This window comes from Tursiops truncatus, chromosome 2 (genome assembly GCF_011762595.2).
Source record: "Tursiops truncatus isolate mTurTru1 chromosome 2, mTurTru1.mat.Y, whole genome shotgun sequence".
In the NCBI taxonomy this organism is placed as follows: domain Eukaryota; kingdom Metazoa; phylum Chordata; class Mammalia; order Artiodactyla; family Delphinidae; genus Tursiops; species Tursiops truncatus.
Genome location: NC_047035.1, coordinates 124,423,535 through 124,446,571, shown reverse-complemented (window position 1 = coordinate 124,446,571; position 23,037 = coordinate 124,423,535). Strand labels below are relative to the sequence as shown.

Below are 23,037 nucleotides of genomic sequence, written 5' to 3'. Positions count from 1 at the left end.
TTATAAGAGACTACTACAAACAACTATATGCCAATAAAATTGCCAACCACAAAGAAATGGACAAATTGTTGGAAAGGTACAATTTTCCAAGACTGAACCAGGAAGAATTGGAAAATATAAACAGACCTAGCACAACGAATGAAACTGAAAGTGTAATTAAAAAGCCTCCAACAAACAGAAGTCCAGGACCACACGGCTTCACAGGCGAATTCTATCAAACATTTAGAGAAGAGCTAACACCTATCCTTCTCAAACTCTTCCAAAAAATCGCAGAGGGAGGGACACTCCCAAGTTCATTGTACGAAGCCACCATCACCCTGATAGCAAAACAAGAAAAAGATATCAAAAAAAAAGAAAATTATAGACCAATATCACTGATGAACATAGATGCAAAAATCCTCAACAAAATACTAGCAAACGGAATCCAACAACATATTAAAAGGATCATACGCCATGACTAAGTGGGATTTATCCCAGGGATGCAAGGATTCTTCAATATATGCAAATCAATCAATGTGACACACCATATTAACAAATTAAGGAATAAAAACCATATGATCATCTCAATAGATGCAGAAAAAGTTTTTGATAAAATTCAACACCCATTTATGATAAAAATTCTCCAGAAAATGGGCATAGAGGGAACCTACCTCAACATAATAAAGGCCATATATGACAAACCCACAGCAAACATCATTCTCAATGGTGAAAAACTGAAAGCATTTCCACTAAGATCAGGAACAAGACAAGGACGTCCACTCTTGCCACTCTTATTCAACATAGTTTTGAAAGTCCTAGCCACAGCAATCCGAGAAGAAAAAGAAACAAAAGGAATACAAATTGGAAAAGAAGTAAAACTGTCACTATTTTCAGATGACATGATACTATACATAGAAAATCCTAAAGATGCCACCAGAAAACTAGTAGAACACTACTTAACACCATACACAAAAGTAAACTCAAAATGGATTAAAGACCTAAATGTAAGACCAGACACTATAAAACTCTTAGAGGAAAACAGGAAAAACACTCTTTAACATAAACCACAGCAAGATCTTTTTTGACCCACCTCCTAATAAAAATAAAAACAAAAATAAACAAATGGGACCTAATTAAACTGAAAAGCTTTTGCAGAGCAAAGGAAACCATAAACAAGATGAAAAGACAACACTCAGAATGGGAGAAAATATTTGTACATGAAACAACAAAGGATTAATCTCCAAAATATACAAACAGTTCATGGAGCTCAATATCAAAAAAACAAACAACCCAATTAAGAAATGGGTGGAAGACCTAAACAGACATTTCACCAAAGAAGACATACAGATGTCCAACAAACACATGAAAAGATGCTCAACATTACTAATTATTAGAGAAATGCAAATCAAAACTACAATGAGGTATTACCTCACATGGGTCAGAATGGCCATTATCAAAAAATCTAGGAATAATAATTGCTGGAAAGGGTGTGGGGAAAAGGGAACCCTCCTGCTTGTTGGTGGGAATGTAAATTGATACAACCACTATGGAGAACAGTATAGAGGTTCCTTAAAAGAATAAAAATAGAACTACCATATGACCCAGCAATCCCACTACTGGGCATGTACCCTAAGAAAAACATAATTCAAAAAGACAGATGTGCTACAATGTTCATTGCAGCACTATTTACAATAGCCAGGATATAGAAACAACCTAAATGTCCATTGACAGATGAATGGATAAAGATGTGGCACATATATACAATGGAATATTACTCAGCCATAAAAAGAAATGAAATTGAGTTCGTAGTGAGGTGGATGTACCTAGAGTCTGTCATACAGAGTGAAGTAAGAAAGGTAAAAACAATTACCATAGGCTAATGCATATATATGGAATCTAAGAAAGAAAAACAAAAAAGGTACTGATGAACTTAGTGGCAGGGCAGGAATAAAGACATAGATGTAGAGAATGGACTTGAGGACACGGGGTGGGGAGGGGGAACCTGGGGTGAAGTGAGAGTAGCATCCACATATATACACTACCAAATGTAAAATAGCTAGCTAGTGGGATGCAGCAGCATAGCACTGGGAGATCAGTTCGGTACTTTGTGACAACCTAGAGGGGTGGGATAGGGAGGGTGCGAGGGAGATTCAAGAGGGAGGGATATGGGGATATATGTATTCCCTTTGTTGTACAACAGAAACTAACACAGCACTGTGAAGCAATTATACTCCAATAAAGATGTATTAAACAAAACAAAAAAAAAACCCAAAAAACACAGAACCAGCTTTTAGTTTCATTGATCTTTTCTACTGTTTTCTTCATTTTTATTTCATTTATTTTTATTTATTTATTTTTTGCGGTACACGGGCCTCTCACTGTTGTGGCCTCTCCCGTTGTGGAGCACAGGCTCCGGACGCGCAGGCTCAGCGGCCATGGCTCACGGGCCCAGCCGCTCCACGGCATGTGGGATCTTCCCGGACCGGGGCACGAACCCGTGTCCCCTGCATCAGCAGGGGAACTCTCAACCACTGCGCCACCAGGGAAGCCCATCTATTTCTACTCTGATCTTTATGCTTTCTTTCCTTCTACTAACTTAGGGTTTTGTTTGTTCTTTCTCTAGTTGCTTGAGGTATAAGGTTATTTGTGATTTTTCTTGTTTCCTGAGGTAAGATTTTATTGCTATAAACTTCCCTCTTAGAACTGCTTTTGCCGCATCCCATAGGTTTTGGATTGTTGTGCTTTCATTTTCATGTCTCTAGGTATTTTTTGATTTCCTCTGATTTCTTCAGTGATCCATTGGTTGTTTAGGCTCCATGTGTTTGTGTTTTTTATAGTTTTTTTCTTGTAGCTGATTTCTAACCTCATAGCATTGTGGTTGGAAAAGATGCTTGATATGATTTCAATTTTCTTAAATTTACTGAGGCTCACTTTGTGCCCAGCATGTGGTCAATCCTGGAGAATGTTCCATGTGCACTTGAGAAGAATGTGTATTCTGCTGCTTTTGGATGGAATGCTCTATAAATATCAATTAAGTCTATCTGGTCTAATGTGTCATTTAAGGCCTGTGTTTCCTTATTGACCTTCTGTCTGGATGATCTGTCCATTGATGAAAGTGGGGTGTTGAAAGTCCCCACTATTATTTTGTTACTGTCCATTTCTCCCTTTATGGCTGTTAGTATTTGCCTTATATATTGGGGTCCTCTTATGTTGGATGCATATATATTTACAATTGATATATCTTCTTCTTGGTTTGACTCTTTGATCATTATGTAGCATCCTTCCTTACTTCTTTTAACAGTCTATTTTAAAGTCTATTTTGTTGGGACTTCCCTGGTGGTGCAGTGGTTCAGGATCCAGGGGACATGGGTCAAGCCCTGGTCTGGGAGGATCCCACATGCCATGGAGCAACTAAGCCCATGCACCACAACTACTGAGCCTGTGCTCTGGAGCCCATGAGCCACAACTACTGAAGCCCGCGTGCCTGGAGTCTGTGCTCCACAACGGGAGACGGCATCATAATGAGAGGCCCACACACCGCAACAAAGAGTAGCCCCTGCTCTCCACGACTAGGGAAAGCCTGCGCACAGCAACAAAGACCCAACACAGCCAAAAATTAAAAAATAAATAAATTTAAACATTTATTTAAAAAAATAAAGTCTATTTTATCTGATATGATATGGCCACTCCAGCTTTCTCTTGGTTTCCATTTGCATGGAATACCTTTTTCCATCCCCTCACTTTGTATGTGTCCCTCGATCTGAAGTGTGTCTCTTGTAGATAGCATATATATGGGTCTTATTTTTGTATCCATTCAGCCAGTCTGTGTCTTTTGGCTGGAGCCCTTAATCCATTTACATTTAAAGTAGTTATCAATAAGTATGTTCCTATTTTCATTTTCTTGTTTTGGATTTGGTTTTGTAGGTCTTTTATCTTCCTTTCCTCTTTTGTTCTATTCTCTTGTGATTTGATGACTAACTTTGGTGTTGTGTTTGGATTCTTGTGTGTGTGTGTGTGTGTGTGTGTATCTATTGTAGTTTTTTGGTTTGCAGTTGCCATGAGGGTTTGATATAGCAGTCTATATATAAACAAGATTGTTTTAAGTTACTGGTCTTTTAATTTCAAGCACATTTCCAATATCCTGCATTTGTGCTCTCCTCTTCTCACAATTGCTGGTTTTGATATTTATGTGCAGATGATTTCCTACATTTACTTTATGTTTGCCTTTACTTGTGAACTTTTCCATTTGTAATTTTGTTTCTAGTAGTGGCCTTTTCTTTTCCGCTTAGAGAAATTCCTTTAGCATTCGTTGCAAACCTGGTCTGGTGATGCTGAATTCTCTTAGCTTTTGCTTGTCTGTAAAGCTTTTGATTTTTCCATGGAATCTGAGAGCCTTGCTGGGTAGAGTTTTCTTGGTTGTAACTTCTTCCCTTTCATCTCTTTAAATATATCATGCCACTCCCTTCTGGCCTGCAGAGTTTCTGCTGAGAAATCAGCTGATAACCTTACGGGAGTTCCCTTGTATGTTAATTGTTGCTTTTCATATTTTTTTGTCTTTATTTTTTATCAACTTGATTACCATGTGTCTCAGCATGTTCCTCGTTGGGTTTATCTTACCTGGGACTCTCTGTGCTTCCTGGACTTGGGTAACCATATCCCTTCCAGTGTTAGGGAAGTTTTCAGCTATTATCTCTTCAAATATTTTCTCAGGTCCTTTCTCTCTCTCTTCTCCTACTGGGACCCCTAAAATGCAATAGTTGGTGTCTTTAACGTTGTCCCAGAGGTCTCTTAGACTGTCTTTCTTTTCATTCTTTTTTTCTTTTTTCTTTATTCTGTTCCATGGCAGTGATTTCCACTATTCTGTCTTCCAGGTCACTTATCCATTCTTAATGCCTCAGTTACTCTGCTATTGATTCCTTCTAGTGTAGTTTTTACTTCAGTTATTGTATTGTTCACCTGTTTGTTCTTTATTTCTTCTAGGTCTTTGTTGAACATTTCTTGTATCTTCTCAATCTGTGCCTCCAATTCTTCTTCCGAGACCTTGGATCATCTTCACTATCATTACTCTGAATTCTCTTTCTGGTAGATTGCCTGTCTCCACTTCACTTAGTTGTTCTTCTGGGGTTTTATCTTGTTCCTTCACCTGGGACATATTCCTCTGCCATCTCATCTTGTCTAAATTTCTGTGATTGTGGTTTCTGATCTACAGGCTTGCAATTCTACTTGATTCTGCTGTCTGCCCTCTGGTGGATGAGGCAGGCTGTCTAAGAGGGCTTGTGCAGGGTTCCTGGTGGGAGTGCCTGGTTCCTGCCCTATGGTGGGTGGAGCTGGGTCTTGTCCCTTTGGTGGACAGGGCTATGCTCAGAAAGACTTTAAGCAGTCTCCTGATGGATGGGGCTGTGCTCCCACCCTGTTGGTTGTTTGGCTTGAGGAGCCTGGAGACTGTTGGGTGGGGCTAGGTCTTGTGGGGGTGAATGGCAGCCTCCTGGAGGATTCACACCAATGAGTTCTCACCAGAGCTGCCACTGACCATGTCTTTGTCTCCACAGCCACAGCCGCTCCCTACCTCTGCTGGAGACCCTCCAATACTATCAGGTAGGTCTAGCCCAGTCTCTTAAGCAGTCACTGCTTTTTTCCCTAGGTCCGGGTGTGCACTAAACCTTGTGTGTGCCCTCCAAGAGTGGAGTTTGTTTCCCCCAGTCCTATGGAATTCCTGAGATCACACCCCACTGGCCTTCAAAAGTCAGACTCTCTGGGGTTCCTCCTCCCATTGCCAGACCCCCAAGTTAGTGGGGTTCAGGACTTTCACTCCTGTGGGAGAACTTCTGTATTCTAATTATTTTCCAACTTGTGGGTTGTTCACCTGGTGGGTATGGGATTTGATTTTATTGCGACTGTGCCCCTCCTACCATCTCGTTGTGGCTGCTTCTTTGTCTTTGAGTATAGGGTATCTTTTTTTGGTAGGTTCCAGCATCCTTTTTTGTTGATGGTTGTTCAGCAGTTAGTTGTGATTTCAGTGTTAAGAAGGGGTAAGCTCACGTCTTTCTACTCTGCCATGCTTTGCTATCTCCAGTCATTTATTTTTGTAACTGTGTGATGCTCATCTCCCCCCCCCCCCGCCCACTGTGGATGCATCGCATGGTCCACGAGGGCAGGGCACGTGTCTGCACTGTTTACAGCATCTTCTTCATCACCAGACTGACTCTGAGTTTTCAGTTTCCCAGAGCACAGCATCATTTTCTATCTAAGTTCTTTTGAGATACAGTATTTGAATTGGGGTACAATATGCTGACATTTTACTTCAAGCTGCATATACCAATATGCCTAATCACGACATCATACATTTGTGGTTTCTCCAATGCCACTCACATCGAGTGGCATTACAGTGATGCTTACACCTTTTTGCCTTTTCTAACTCCTTTTGTAACTTTCTTTAACTTCAGCATTTAGAGGTCAGGAAGATCAGGAAAAGCAGCAAGAGACTGATCAGAAAGGCAGGAGAAAACCAGACAAGTGCAGAGTCCCAGAAGTCAAGAGAATAGTGTTTTTCAAGGAGTGCTTAATTACTGCAAATGATGAGTGCCAAGAATCATCAGACACATCAACTTAAGAAGAACTTTTGTGGAACATATAACAGCAAATGGAAGAAGAGAAATTGGAGAGAGAATACAGGAACTTGTTCAAGAAGACTAGGAGCCCTGGGCAGGGTACGCACAGGAGAGAGGTGTGGGCTGTCTTGGGAGTAAAGACCCAGAGAGTGTGGTGTTATGGAAGGCAAGAGAAGGGAGTGCTGCAAGGAGGGTCAAGTGCTGGCAGGTCAAATAAGACAAGACCAAAAACTCCACTGGGGCATGAAAGAGAATGATCCAGGAATAGCATCTTTAGCATTAAGCAGCATTAATCTGTTCCTGATGAGTGGAGACAACTCAAAGCTCACTCTAGAGCACCAGAGGGAACCAGGGCTTTGGGTATGTGATATGGCTTTGTTCTTATGAGAAAGACTTGATGGCATGGTGGAGAGAAGGAAGCGAGGGAAGAGTGGTCCTTGAGAAGGAGGGAATAGTTCCTTTCTCCTCCTGCAGAGGCAGGTGCATTTGGCCAAGGACACAATGCTAGCCACCAGAAAGTTTCAGCTGAAGGTCTGTGCATATTTTGCCCCACATTTACTAATGTTGCTCCATGACCAGGGTAGACTGGGTAACGCATTCATCATTTAAGCCTTAATAGATCTCAAGTGTCTACTGCATCAGTTTCAAGCTGCTGGCAGTCTATACTGGGTTCATGCTGTGATCTCAGCTGCAGCCCCTCCATTGAGGCATAAGGCAGTGTTCTGCCGGTCTGACACGGCTCTGACCCATCCCTTCTTCCCCATGGGCCTCCCGTTCTGGCCCCACTTCCTCATTCTTTCAATATCAGCACAGGACCTATCTCTTCTGGCAAGAGATATTTCCTACCTCTTCTGGTCCACCCTTCTGAAATGCTTACTGCCCTAGACTTGTAGCACACAATTTTCACCCAAGTATTCACTATTCCACATGATAACTGTTTCATTAGCCAGATCAAGCTCCCATCTTGGTTATCTATGGCCCTTGGCTATTAGGAACACAAGGACAAAGTAGACTATAGTGATCAGCGCCTTGGACCAGGTGACCCTCTAAGCTTCAGTTTCTGAAAACCAAGGTTAACTAGAAGTACCTACCTCACAGGATTGTAGTGAGGATTAACTATAAATGTATGTGCCTGGCACACAGCAAGTGCTCTTCAAATGCTAACTATTACACAAATTAGTTTCCTTCTCCCCTTTATTATCTCCCAATCAATTCTCCACATTGCACCACCCCCTCCACCACCACCTCATGGTGCCAGATGCAAGGTGGGTACACAGAAGTCATTGTTTCTTCCTATGTGTCCCTGACTTGATAATTCCTAAATTTATGGGAACAAAATGAGGTTTGAGGGAAAAGTCACAGCTAATAGTGTACTGAACCATGCCCTTCTACTTCTAAAATGAATAGTTGAGAGCTGCTTAACACAAGTTTTCAGCTACAGAAAATACATTAAAGGAAGAATTCTTTAAAAGTTCCTTTAAAACCTACAGGAATCTCTCTATATGTAAATAACAAACATGGGTGGAATATTTTAACCTAAGTCTAAAACTTCCCATGTTGTGAGTCTTCCATGCTGGTGGAAAGCCAATCTGGGTAAAAACTGGTAACTCAGATAAAGGTTCAAGGGCTTTCCTAAACCTCAGGAGACCCACCCTGGTTTTCAATGACCCTCTCTTCTGCCAGGAACTCCCACATTCCTCCACTCAAAATTTCACTCAAATGTCTCCAGACTCAAATACTTGATTTTGACTACTCCGCCCATTTGTTTGCAATCACACTGTCTTCAAAATCCTGTTTTCACTCCCTCCAGCCCTCCCCAGGAGATTTTAAGCCCCCTAAGACCAAACTATATTTTTCCTTTATATATGTCAAGAGACAACTACAGAATATTTCACATACTCAACATATGTTGATTAATTTATATGAGACATTTCTGGAATACTTTCCCAGCTAATCATCACTATTCTGCAGGTTAATTTTGTTCCTTCTTAAAATCTTGATGTGAAGCAGGGATCAGCAAACTATAGCAGGCAGGACAAATCCAACCATGAGCTAAGAATTTTTAAATGTTTTTAACAATCCTTTAAAAATGTAAAAATATAAAGACTATGCAGCTGCAAAGTCTAAAATATTTACTATCAGGCCCTTTATAGCATACTTGACCAAAGTTCTAGACAAGTACATAAGAAATGAGTGCAAGAGGGATGACCCAAAGGGCTCCCAGAAACCTCATTGGCCCCTGAGGTACCTCTAGGCAAGATGTTTCTTTATCCTCTTAATTCAGAAACAACTCCAAGTGCCTGATTTTGTGGATAAACCCCAAGGAGCCTGCCAACTCTGAAAATCACTACAGCTATCTGCCACTTGCCATGCTCATTGCAGGTGAGGAATAATGAGAAGGGAAAATAATATTAGTGGGAGGTTATGAATAATAAAAAGCTGTGTAATATTAGATAGACAAATTCAAGTTCATAATGAAATTTCCTTAAATTTGATAAAGATGCTGAAAATGTTCCTTGCAAATTTTTTTTATACTTAGTTTCTTTTTTTTTTTTTTTTTAACAAAGCTCTGTACATAAAAATAAATATACAGAAACAACCCCATCAACTCTCTGCATCAGTAATCCTCGCTGGTGGGCTCACCATTTACAAGGAAGACATCATTCAACGCAACCTGTCACAGAGACTGTCCTACCAGCAAGGACCTGTTAACTTGAAGGATCATTGCCAGGTCTCTTTTATCAAGATCGCCAATCACTTGGAGGCCTTTAGCTATCAACTAGCAATGACCCATGAAATCAGTGAACACAGTCACTGGCTTCAGTGCAGTGTGACCAACTGCAACTACTGCCTAGTGGCCACGTCCATGCTCTATATGCTGCCTTCAACCCTTGAAGACACAGATGCAGTTAAGAACAGAAAGAAAGCCCCCTCCCCCTGGGTAGTCACTGTGAAAAGCGTGCATAAGGCAATTGAGTCGAGGGTTAAGGATTCATCTTGCTAGTGTCAAAAGCAACACTAACAAGATTCTTAGCCTCATCCACCAGACGATGGACCTCTGCGTCCAGGTCTCCAGGAGCAGGCTCCACCTCCTTCACCAGACAAAGGGTTGTAACCTGTGACAAGAGAAAAGCAGAACAGTGCTGGAAATGTTCTGTATCAAACATAAAATTGTGAGCCTGACATGCAAAGCACTGCAAAGATATGGATTCTATTCTCACAAACATTTTCATACAACTTTCAGCTACCATATGACAAAAAAAATTTACATGGTCACTGCAGTTTGAACTAACTTTCTGGTGGGAATAAAACAAGCCATTCAGTTTCTCTGTTTTAACTCTCCAAACACGAAAAACTACCCAAAACACACAAAAAAATTTGCCCAAAAAACCTCTCAAGATGGCTAGATTTAAGTATATAAAGGCTTCTAACTGCAGTGCTTAATATAATGTATACATTCAAATAAGAACTGCTCAACCTACAGAAAATAAATTTAAAAAACCAAAATCAAAAAGAATGGAACTCGTTACTTCCACTAGTCAGAACTGGGTAATCCACATGCCCCAGTCCCCAACCCCATCCCTGCCCACTCATTAGCTTCCTAAAGTTAATGGACATTTGGCAACCAGGTTGACTGATCAGGCTTTAGAGCCAGCAAGACCTTAAATGAGGTGGTTTTGCTCCTTACTTACTACAGAATCTTTGGTCACTAACTCCCTGTGTCTCAGTTTCCTTATTTGTAAAGCCAGGCCAGTCAAAGCCCCTAGCTCTGGATGCATTCCATTTTCTACAATTCCCTCCTAAATACCACCACTCTTTGCTCTGAAAAATAGTCTTGGAAGACTATTCCTTGCTTGGAGCAAGAAAAAGATTCAAAAAAGCATTTCCTTTTCAGACACACCACTTCCCTACAGCAAGCCAGCTTTGGGTGTTGTCAGAGCCCAGCCCAACTTGTGTCCAGTCTGCACAGAGCCCAGGTTCCAGACTCCTGACAGTCCTCCAATAGGCCAGCCAGGCTTCCACACCTCTGCCTCTGCAGCACCTCCCCACAGAAAACCCCTCTCCCGGACAGAGGATAGTCTTTGGCCTAAAACTGGTTCCTACATAACGTATTTTAATGCCTTTGCCCTCCCCTCTCTCAGGATTAACAGAGAACTCCTGGCAGATCACAAAGGTTACTCATTTTCATTTGTGTGGGAGTCCTGTCTTCCCAAAAGGACGTGAAAGTCCTTAAGGATGGGGTAAGGACAGACTGCTATGGTTAGAGGGCTCAAGGATGTTGCATGCAGAAGCTCTCTGAATGAACATCTGTCCATGCCTCCTTGAGAAAGTTATTTGTAAGAAACAAGGTGGCCCTGGCTGGAAAGACCAAAACCCCTGTGTCCTAGCCCCTTGACAAACTTAACTGCAATACTATTCCTCGCCCCAGTTACCACTCCCTTTATAGGACTGTGTGGGAATACTAAATTACAGTGAGAATACTAAAATACAAGTGCAACCATCCAATTATTTCCTGAGGGCCTCGAGTGACCTCCTTTTTCAACTGCCAATCAAATGCTGACTTTGTGAGGCCAAGGAGGTTATAGGCCTCCTGGAAACAGGACTTGAGCCCACATCCTTGCCCAAGGCCCACAGGGCTCAGCACGTTGGTGACTTCCAGCCATTGAGGGCTGCTTTGCATCTGATTCTTTTATTTAATCTTCATAACCCTAAACTTAGGAATTAGTCTCAATTTACGGACAATGAAACAAGGAAAAAGAATCTTGTTTTTAAAGGTAAATGTATCCTGTAATTGTTCAGAATGCTTTGATGTTTGGTACTTACCTCCTCGCCGCAAGGGCTTTCTGTCAGATTTTCGTTTTGGGATGACTGATGAAGTAGAAGGCGCAGGACTGTCTTCTTCCTGTTTGAACATACACAGGCTTAAGAATCTAGTTAAAAACATTCTACTCCAGGGACTTCCCTGGTGGCGCAGTGGTTAAGAATCCACCTGCCAATGAAGGGGACATGGGTTTGAGCCCTGGTCCGGGAAGATCCCACATGCTGTGAAGCAACAAAGCCCACGAGCTACAACTACTGAGCCCACATGCCACAACTACTGAAACTCATGCACCTAGAGCCCGTGCTCCACAACAAGAGAAGCCACTGCAATGAGAAGCCCACGCACCGCAACAAAGAGTAGCCCCAGCTTGCCGCAACTAGAGAAAGCCCGTGCACAGCAACAAAGACCCAATGAAGGCTACATCACCTGAGACTTTCTTGTATTTCCTTTGTAACTTTTTCCTTCTCGCATGCTATCCCACATTTCAATCTTCTGTCTCCTTTTCTCTTCTTCAAGCTGAGAAGAATCACACGTTGTACAGTATGAATTCATAAGCTACCATCTTTCTCAAAGAAAATGTAATTTTGGTAACTTTTAATCTAAATGTCCTTCAAAACACACCTTCACCTGCACTTTCTTCAGTTAATAGAACAGTTGTCATCTAGTGGTGTGAGTTTAACTCACCAACAGAACCTTTTGTTTTTGTATACTATTAAAGAAAGCAAAAAGTGTCACAGAGAAAAGAATACCGACTCTTGTTCTAAACTGGACATTTTTGGTAATGGAGAATAACGCTGACCTGGAAAGGGTGAATGTGGCTGGCAGGCCTGCTTTGTTGCTACCTGGTTGCGTCACCTGAGGAAACTCACTTAACCCCTCTACTTCAAAGGCTATGAGGATCCAATGAGAGCAGATTTGAAAGTTCCTTGAAAGTCAAATACTATGGGAGCATAAAGGAAAACTAATCTCAGCAGAAAACTATGTCCAACAATGAGCACCTGAGAAAGCTTATACAGTAATTATGCAGTAAACAGGAGGGAAACACAGTGCCCTGGGTCTCTGACTCTGCTTCCTCCTCCTTGAAGAACAACTGGGTACTGCAACTTAAGTTCACACACAAGTCACTCTCTATTCCCAGTAGAATCCAGACCCAAACTTTAGTTCATTCTGGTTCCAATTAAACTGTGATATCACAAAGATATGTAAGAAGATGCCTTAGAAAGCACATATCCAGAAATTTCTCGATGGCTTTCAGGGTTCATCACTGCTAAATCCACATGTCTGTCCCTTCATGCTTCCACTGTCTGCAAGTACAGGAAGTCAAAGAGGAAACAGTCTCTTGATCTGAAGGTTGTTTTATGCTCATAGCTAACATGGAAAACACCAGAATGGAACATTGCTGATAAATCCTGAGACCAAATAAGACAGCTGACTGAACTGTGAGTCAGGCAGATTCTGTTTGTTAAGTTTGTTAAATACACAGAACCACAACTTTAAAACTGAACATAGGCTTCTATCTTCTCTCCAATTTTAGGAGGCGCACACTACAATTTTTAAAAATAATCTTTTAAAAATTTTTTTTCAGCTACATCAACAAATTGGATAAATGATCAGGCTGTTTTACTAATGCAAAAAACTCAGACCCTCAAGTCATTAATTTTGACATGTAGAAGGAATTCAACTTATTCTATGGCTCCAGAAACAAAACAAATGGTTGGAAATCAGCAAAGGAAAAAACTAAAATAAAACTGCTTAAAAATGGCATCTATGTATACTATGCTGCCATTTCTATGTAACAATGATACATGCATGTGTTTATATATGGATAAAATGTTTCTGGAAAAACACCTAGAAAGCTTAACATGGAATGCTTGAGCAGCAGTAGATAGGGGAGCAAGGAAGGCAGAGACTTAATTTTCATAGTACAGATTTTTGTATCATGAATTTGTTTTAATCTCATGTGGTTTAGAAAACTACATAAATAATAGGAATGTGCTAGTACATTTTAGGTGACTACTTAAGTGGAAGATGGGTAACCCACTGAACACTGAAGAAGGCTGCTGAGAAAGGTGACCAAGAAGGCCGAATGTGTGTAGTAGGTGTTGTCTTATTCTGTCCTTTCCCTCTGGGCTCCAACCAAGCTGTGGAGACCAGCCATGTACTGGATGACCATGCAGAACCAGCAGTGGCAGAAAGGTACTCCATATTGGAAACACCAGAGACACATGCAAGACCAGGAGGAAGACCAACTTCTCTGGCTTCCTTCAGAAGAGAAAAAAAGGGGCCCAGAAACATCTGCACTGAAACTAGAAAGCAGAGTCTACACTTAGTTGTTTCAGTTACAGAGAATGGGTCCAACCTGGTGGGTGACCTTACTCCTGTGAAGAGCAGCACAACCCACCTGGCTGCTCAGGTCACTTCAATAGCAGCCTTTGGTTCTTCCTCCCCCCGACCCCCCAAACCTTTTACCACCCCTACAACCAAACCATGTGTCTTTAAAAAAATCTTTCAAAACTCCATCTCCTGCTCTCCATCTTGACCCTGGGTTGAGCCCATCGCCACCCTCCCCTGGCTCTCCTTCAATCCACTGAAGAGCAGCCGCACCAAGCCAGGTCATGTGACATGCTCGGCTTGAGACCAACCATGGAGCAAGAGGCTGAATGTGTGTCTGGTGGTATGGCTCCTGTACACAGCAAACAGTTTTGCTGGGTGAAATGCTGCCGTGAGGGAACCACTTAAAAGTAAAAACATAAATACAAGACACCCTTCTTTAAGAGTATTTCCCCCTAAACAGTAAGAAATTGCACAAGGAAAACATGCTGAGCAATACTTAGCTAAGTGGAAATGATTCGGCCTGAAATAGTTATTCTTTGTATCCACCCTAATGCGCATGCACATGTGCACACACACTTTTACCCACTAAACCTCAAATATCATGTATTCAAACTAAAACCAGTTCATACCTGTCTTAGTTTCTCCTTATGCTTTTCAACTTGTGCATTTAATTCATCTTGCATTTTCAAACGAGCAGCTGCTAAAGCCTCCTGTCGTTTAACAACAATATCAGGTTCTAAAATGTCAGAAAGAAATTGGGATAAAGCACCTTGTGTAATATAAAATGGAAACTCTTGAGGTCTATATTATTAGAAGTGTACAGAAGTCAGGCAATGCAAGAATATACTTTTACATGAATAAGTCTATTCTTCTGCATATATTTTACTGCTTAAGGGGGGGGCGGGGCAGCGGACTATCCCATCGCCACAGTTCATAGCCCTTGTTAAATATCCAAAGCATCAGAAATCTCTGTTCAAAACAGATTTCTGGGCTCCCTGAGCAGTTCCAATTCAGAGAGTCTGGCATGGGCTCCGAGACTGAAATATAAGTGGTCTGACGGCCAGTGAGATTCCATTCCACAACCTGGATACCTCCTAACACCCAGTCTCTAGGTTGACCAGAATTCTAGAAGACAACCAAGGAAAGACAAAGTTTTCTGATCATTAGCCATCACCTAATTAGCCCAGGTCTACACCAGAAAGAGGTAAAGATCGTCAGGTATTTTATCCTTGTTTTTACAGGAAAAAAAAAAGAGAAAAATCCTTCCAGCTAGCATTAACAGAAATGACCACCCCAGGTATCTGTTTTTATCTGGTTTAGAAAACAAAGCAAATTATATAAATATACAATCAAGTTCTCTATTTTACTCAGACCACTGTGTTTAAGGAGCACTAAGGGGAAGTAGGCAGTGGTTTGACTAATTTTGTAAACAAGGAAACAAACTGGAACTTATATGTTCACATCAGTATCATCCAAAGGATATGCGATCATCATTACTTATAGATAGTTAGCACTGGAAACAGGTCACCTAACTGAATCCACGTAAAACGGGGGCCAAAGTAGCACAGGGGTGTGTCTGTGGTGACAGAGATGACTAGACCTTTATCTTTAAAAACAAAATTAGTTCCACTTTCTAGAAATGTGAATTGTGGTAACATTTGGAACTGTTGGATCATTCTTAGAATAAAATTATGTGTGGACTTTTTTAACCTAATTTTTCTAACAAAATTGTACAACACAAGGTAACACCTTTCACTGCACATACACTTCTTGCAATGCTTCATTACAACAAACTCCTCTTCTGAGATGCCCGTCCCATTATCTTATAAATCTACTCCTCAGTTGTCAGCAGGTCTCACAGAGCCAGAGATGGCTGTACCAGGTGACTTGTTCTCTAACACCAGTCATCCACTTCACAAAATCCTGCAACTTAAGCAAGATTTACTTTGTACTTTGTAGTTTTTGTTGGATATACAGCCAACAACCAAAAATGCTGAGATAATGGCAGGACCACAGGGTTTCATGGGAGAGGAGAGCGAAGGAATTTTCTAAGTCTTTCTACTAATAACTACATTTGTGTTATGTTTGCTTTCCTCCCCACCCTCAGTAACTGTGGTGGCTCAAATGACTGATGATTTGTATTTATTTAATTATACTGCTATTCTCAAGACACTTAACATTTATTTTAAATATGTCCTCAGAAACTCTAGCTTCTAACTAGTTAAAGCTACTGTTTTAGAGGGAATAAGTTTTTGAAACAGTCAGGTGTAATCCGATATCAGGTCTGATGAGTAAGTTGTGAAAATCAAAATGCGGTGGATGTGAATAACTAAGGCTGAGTTTGTCACTCACGATTGTTCTAGAGATTAATGAGACTTAGTAGACAGACCCATAAGTACGGAGCAGCTGTGAAGTCTTCACTTTAATCTCTCCTGTAAATGAAAAACCATGCAACACAATATGCAGTGAGTGCTTTACACACCATCAAGCGGGTTTTTCATCCCATCAAAAACTCTGAAATTAAAACAAAACAAAACAACACTATTGCAAATCACCAAAACCAATTTCCTAAGCATAAAACAGTTTTCTTCCCACACAGATCAGAAACGTATTTCTTACTCTTAACAACAGACTAACTTTTAAATACTAAAACAAGTAGGCGTAAAGCCACGTCTTCATTTGTTATCAGGCACTAACCCAGAGCAGCGGCAGCTCGATCCAGCTGCCTCTGCCTCAAGGCCCTCAGCCGGCTGAAGAGCTTCTGAAAGACCACGTAGAGAAGAATGCAGCTAAAGACGATGTACCAGCCATAGGTAGCCAGCAGGGAGCCCACTGAAAAGAAGAAAATAGTTTTCAAGAAACTAAAAATGATACTACCACTGGACTTTTCTATAACATTAAACAAAAGCAAAATAAGCGTAGCTCCTTGTCCTCAAAACCTTCACGGTGTAGCTGAAGACCTAAGTAGGCAGTTAAAATAACGAGTAGTACAACAATTCATGGATCACTGAGAAGGGACTTCTCAGCTACCTGGGGAATAGGAGGGGCAAGTCCGGAGGACGTGGGGCACGCCAGCTGGGTTTTGAGGGGTGAAGGGAAGTGTATCCGACTCAGGAGGGCATAGGCCTTTCAGATCCAGACTACATATAGAAAGGAGTGCCCATGGAGGGCTGATACAGCGCCGGATTTTGGGGGCGTGAGTGGGGGTACGGAGTCGAGGGGCTGAGGCTTGAAGGCACACGCCAAGGGCGGAGAGACCCCAGCAACCGCAAACCCGGAAGACTTGCTTCGCATAAAGTAAAGAACTCGCGCAAAAAAGGGCCGACCGCAACGCCCGAGGAAGCACCGCTCTGGGAGGGCCTCCAAGCGCGCTTCGGGACCACCGCCCGGGCCTGCGTGCAGCGCCAACATCCGGCTCCCGGCCAGGTCCGGCCAGTAGGGCAGAGGAGAACGACTCACCGAACATGGCGGCGCGCCGAGGGTGGCGGCGCAAACCCGCTGCCCTGCGACCCGCGCCGACTCACCCGTGACGTGAAGGAAGCGCAGCCCCTCGGTCTCTAGGGCTGGCCGCGTGGACAGCTGATCCCCGTCCCGCTCCACGGCCGCCATCGCCTAGCCCGGCCCGGCCAAACCCGGCCGCGTCAGCTCCAGCCTTAGTCTTCCGGCCGGCCCCTACGTATACGTGGCACGTCTGGGGCCGGCGTCCCGTCGTCCCGGCCAATCGCGTAGCGACCCGGCCCAGATGCTCGGCCTATCGCCGCGAGGGCGTGGCCGAAAGGGGGCGGGTGAGCGATCCGGGAAGGGCAGGGCTAGCCGTGGCCTGACTGGAGCCCTACCATCCGCTGCGCACTGCGTGGTCTAGCGGCTACCTGACTGACTTCCCAGCCGACTCCGTATCGAATGTTTACCTTTGCACTGATTGGACACCGAGGTCGCAGGAAGTTGGGGCCGCCGAGAAACAGGATTTGCGCCCTGGCTCTTGCTCCGGGCACATTGGGCAACAGAACTCGGCAGATTGGCGATTCCCAGCCGTTGCGGGTTGCAGCCAAGGTCTGCCCCACCAAGCCGTAAAGAGCCTTCCCCTGCCGCTGCCGGTGTTAACCTTTCAGGCTAAGAAAGTCCCCGCCGACCCCCGCGGTTCTCTCCTCCGGAATCAAAACCTCTTGGGAAAGAATTAGCATAACAATGGCTCCAACACGCATTGAATCTTACTGAGTATCACAAGACGTCACAGTTATTTATAATAATGTCCTGGCTATTTTCCCTGCCTGCAATGCCTTCCTCTACCCCCTTCCACTCCTCACCCGTCAACGCCTCTCTGAGCCCTACCTTAACCACCCTATTTGAAATTTGACCTTGAGGCATTTTTGGAGAAGGATTTAAAGTGAACGTACCCAGCTGTGTCTCAAAAGAAGGGTTGAGAATTAGGAAGAGAAATTAATGAGCAGGCGATGACTTCAGAGCGCACCGCCATCGCCACCGCCTTCACGAGCACCAACGCGAGGCTGAGGTACCACTGGGGCTTCCACCGCTGGTTGGCCTAGAAGTTCTTCAAAGGGATCAGCTCCTGGAACTGCACAACAACATCTTCAGCGGTGTGTCAGAAAGCAATAAAAGAGGAGATTCTTATAGAAGGACTTGCGTTCATGGGCCATGGCAAATAGAAGACTCAAAGCTCTTCATCTTGAAAATGGGCTTCTCAAATCGGGATTGAGGACTCTGGATTTTAGCAATTAAGACTGAAGACCCATTGATTTGATGAATTTAGAAGGAGGAATTTTATTCCTCCACCACCACCACCACCAAGTTTCTGAAGATGATGAACTCTTTGCTTTGAGGTGGTTTCTCACTTGCCCTGGCATCTTGCAGGAACTCAGTGTGCTAAAAATGAACGACTTCTTGGGATTACAGTTGCAATACTTGGTCTGGGATCAGCTTAAAATATACCTTGTATGTAAATACTGATGAACTACTCAGGATGACTAGGGTTACCTGACCTCTCTGTTTATACTCTGGACAGTAGGTACACTGTACTGGAGTCACTGTTCATAGAAAGAGCTGGTTAGGACCTCTCTATCAGGGAGTGAATCCTCTGAAAAAGGATCTGGCACAACAGTTTCAGTCAATGCTTGAAGTGTCAACTAAAAAATTATTCACAACCTAGAAGCTGAGAATTATGTTTTATTTGGTGGAAAGTTTTTAGGACTTCAAGCCAGGGAGGCAGCATTTCAAGTAACCCTGAGGAGGCGTTTGCAACAAAGGGCAGGTAGTCAGAACATCAAAGATTACTGTTAACTAAAGAAAACCAGAAATCCCAAATGGAGTTTAGTGCTTTCCTATGTATGGGAAGATGCAAGAATCTGGGCTCACTGAAATCATTCTTTTGATATGCACCTAAGCTATCTGGGGCCAGTATCCAGTGTTTTCACATCCTGAGTTTCCTCAGGGCTCACCTTAGGGAGTGGCTGCAGTCTGATGGCTGCTAAATGACAGGTATTCTTTGTTTCCTTCCTGAGTTCCCTCAGGGGTCACCAGCTCACCTTCCTTGGTGGCCGCTTGGCTGCAATCACTGATGACTGTGACATCCTTTGTTTACTGATACTGCAGGCAATATTCCATTTATTAGGAGCTGTTTACTTTTATGTAGTAACTTAGTGGTTAAGATTGCTGGTGACTTGGGTTAGCTAAGAAGACAGTCTTTAACAGACAGTTCCCTGCCTTAATAAGAGGTGTCAGATTAAGATGTGAAAGCTTCAAGAGTGTTCCAGTGAATATCATTTCTGAGTTCACAGTGTAGTTCAGGAATTAACTTGGAGTAGCTATAGAGGAAGATCCCACATTTCAAAGTTTGCTGTTGCTGGATTTCAAAATAAGTCAATGAGCCGTGAATGAATTAAGACAACCTGCATATCATAAAAATGTCAAAATGCTTCATCTGGTTAAATAGGAGAAAAGAGATTGCTTTATTTGCCTTTTTTACCCACCTTGCCTGTAATGTTTGTAATCATGAAGATGGAATAAATTTGTAACATTTAGTTTCTACCATATAAACAAAAATAGTGAACAATTCCTGTCACTCAGGACTTTGTGATATAAAATAGAAACCAGCACAACACTCATGAAAATAATGTACACTTTAAACATATACAAAGTATATTATTGTAAACTTCAATGTATGTGTGTGTATACATATGTATACATGTATAACGATGAGGAGTATATTCAACAGAAATTTAAGAAATTTTGAATGATTTCAGGACATGGATGTTTGGCTTTCATTTCAGTTCCTAGCACATTGCTGTTCTTGTGGTCTCACTGATAGAAGTTACTCATTCTTCCTAGCCAGGTTTATGTGTTAACCTTTGTCCCTTTAATCAGTGTATAATCTCACCTAGCTTGTCTAGAACCATAAAGTTATTTCAGCAAACACTTTGCTCAATATAACTGCTCAGGTGTTATTAGCAAAAACAGGGCAAAAGTAGTATCCAGGACTCCCAACTAGTCACTGACAATGGTAGACTAAATTATTGGCCCCAATCCATTACTCCTTCTTGCAACTATACCCTTGCCTAGTCTCAAGGTGGGAGGAGTGTATTTCCGCATCCTTTGACTTTGAACTTGGTTAGGCTCCTTGCTTTGGTTAATGGAAGTTAGTGCAAGTTCATGTGCCTAAGGCACAATGAGGCCAAACACACCAAAACGGAGTTTGGGGCAGAGAAAGGTTTATTTCAGGGCCATGCAAGGAGACAGGTGACGTATGCCCTAAAAATCCCTGACCTCCTGGAAGGGTTTCAGCAAAGCATTTTTAAAAGCCAGGTACAATCTCACTACTAGGCATATATCCTGAGAAAACTGTAATTCAAAAAGATATAGGTACCACAATGTTCACTGTAGCACTATTTACGATAGCCAGGACATGGAAGCAACCTAAATGACCATCGACAAATGAATGGATAAAGAAGATGTGTTACGTATATACAATGGAATATTACTCAGCCCTAAAAAGGAATGAAACTGAGTTATTTGTAGTGAGGTGGTTGGACCTAGAGTCTGTCATACAGAACGAAGTAAGTCAGAGAAAAACAAATACCTTGTGCTAACGCATATATATGGAATCTAAAAAAATGGTACTGATAAACCTAGTGGCAGGGCAGGAATAAAGATGCAGACATAGAGAATGGTCTTGAGGACACGGGGGGAACGGGAAGCTGGGATGAAATGAGAGAGTAGCATCGATATATATACACTACCAAATGTAAAATAGACAGCTAGTGGGAAGCTGCTGCATAGCACAAGGAGATCAGCTCGATGCTTTGTGATGACCTAGAGGGGTGGGATAGGGAGGGTGGGAGGGAGGCGGAGGCTCAAGAGGGAGGGGATATGGGGATATATGTATACATATAGCTGATTCACTTTGTTGTACAGCAGAAACTAACACAACATTGTAAAGCAAGTATACTCCAATAAAGATGTTAAAAGAAAAAGAAAGCCAGGTGAGGGAGGGGGGTTGCAGGATATGTGATCAGCTCGTGCATAATTTTCTGATTGGCTGATGGTGAGATAACAGGGTGGTGTCACAGGGGTTAACATTATCAGTCCTTAGGCTCCAGGAGGTCATGCTCATGGTCATCAAGTAGTTAACATCTTCCATTTGGTGGTGGTTGTTGGGGGGGGGAGGTTCACATCTGTAAAACAACTCAGGAAATGTGCATCAAATACTGTTATCCAGATACTTCAGAGAGGAGCTAAAGCAGATGATTATGGGAGAAGTACTGTCCCAGGAAGGCCCCATAGGGTCCTGCTTGGTTACAGTAGCAGTGTGTCAGTTTTGAGTGTAGGCCTTAAGAAGATTCTACTGTTTCCTTTTTGTGCCTTTGCCTGGTTAACTGACTTGTCCAAGGAGAATGAAATATGTAAAGCTGAGCCACCCTAGTTAATCTATAGACGTAAAGTGAAAAACAGAGCCAGCTATGAGAATAAATGGTGACTGTTGCTTAAAATAAGTTTTCAAGTGGTTTGCTATGCAGCATTTTAAAAATTTTTATTTTATTGAGGTATAGTTATTTACAATGTTGTGCTAATTTCTGCTGAACAGCAAAGTGATTCAGATATATACATATATATATATATATATATATATGCACCTTTTTTATATTCTTTTCCATTATGATTTATTACAGGATATTCAATATAATTCCCTGTGCTATACAGTAGAATCTTGTTGTTTCTCCAGTCTATATATAATAATTTGCATCTGCTAATTCCCAACTCCCAATCCATCCATCCTCTACCCGACCCCCCCCAACCAGAAGTCTGTTCTGTATATCTGTGAGTCTGTTTCATAGATAAGTTCATTTGTGTCATATTTTAGATTGCACATATAAGAGATATCATATGGTATTTGTCTTTCTCGGACTTACTTGAATTAGTATGATAATCTCTAGGTTGCTGCAAATGGCATTATTTCATTCTATTTTTTATGGCTGAGTAGTATTCCATTGTGTATATATACCACATTTTCTTTATCCATTCATCTGTTGATGGACGTTTAGCTTGTTTCCATGTCTTGGCTATTATAAACAGTGCTGCTAAGAACATAGGGGTATGCAACATTATTGTGGCAATAGCTAACTGATAAATTCCAAACCTCAGCTTTTCACAAAAGTGTATGCCACAAAACAGGATTAAAGGTATTCGTAACTAAGGAGATTACAGAGACAGCAATCAAACAACGGTGTTTCTCGGAGATTGGCAGAGTACAAGGATGTGCTCTCACTCCCTCTTGCAAGAACACTGGAATCACAACTAACTGCTGAACGATCATTGACAGGAAGACACTAGAACTCACCAAAAAGACACCCCACATCCAAAGACAAAGGAGAAGACACAATAAGATGGTAGGAGTGGCGAAATCACAATAAAATCAAATCCCATAACTGCTGGGTCGGTGACTCACAAACTGGAGAACAATTATACCACAGAAGTCCACCCACTGGAGTGCAGCTTCTGAGTCCCATGTCAGGCTTCCAAACCTGGGGGTCTGGCAACAGGAGGAGGAATCCCTAGAGAATCAGACTTTGAAAGCTAGCAGGATTTGATTGAAGGTCTTTGACAGGACTGGGGGAAACAGAGACTCCACTCTTGGAGGGCACACACAAAGTAGTATGTGCATCGGGACCTAGGGAAAGGAGCAGTGACCCCATAGAGACTGAACCAGACCTACCTGCTAGTGTTGGAGGGTCTCCTGCAGAGGCAGGGGTGGCTCTGTCTCACCATGAAGACAAGGACACTGGC

At 42.3% G+C, this 23,037-nt stretch overlaps 1 protein-coding gene across 2 annotated transcripts; it reads right to left on the bottom strand.

The window, feature by feature from the left end:
* Nucleotides 1-3,591: 3,591 nt before the first annotated feature.
* SELENOS (selenoprotein S) lies at nucleotides 3,592-17,426 on the bottom strand. 2 transcript variants are annotated; one of them, XM_004324405.4, is made up of 6 exons: nucleotides 17,268-17,426; nucleotides 16,441-16,575; nucleotides 14,373-14,479; nucleotides 11,836-11,925; nucleotides 11,412-11,490; nucleotides 3,592-9,703 (listed from the first exon to the last, which is right to left on the bottom strand). In XM_004324405.4, exons 1-6 carry the CDS (start codon nucleotides 17,350-17,352, stop codon nucleotides 9,624-9,626), a joined length of 576 nt encoding a protein of 191 aa, XP_004324453.2. In that variant the 5' UTR covers nucleotides 17,353-17,426; the 3' UTR covers nucleotides 3,592-9,623. The 2 variants fall into 2 exon arrangements, with proteins under 2 accessions (XP_004324453.2, XP_033707950.1); XM_033852059.2 differs by having other exon boundaries at nucleotides 17,203-17,321.
* Between the last annotated feature and the right edge of the window lie 5,611 nt (nucleotides 17,427-23,037).

Bases quoted from the DNA above. Each gene is read 5' to 3' on its own strand.
- SELENOS (XM_004324405.4), bottom strand. From the start codon at position 17,352: ATGGCGGCCGTGGAGCGGGACGGGGATCAGCTGTCCACGCGGCCAGCC. The intron at 14,480-16,440 runs GTTAGTGCCTGA...CTGACATTTTAG, and splicing joins TCGAGCTGCCGCTGCTCTGG to AACCTGATATTGTTGTTAAA. The intron at 11,926-14,372 runs GTATGAACTGGT...GATTCTTCTCAG, and splicing joins ATAAGGAGAAACTAAGACAG to CTTGAAGAAGAGAAAAGGAG.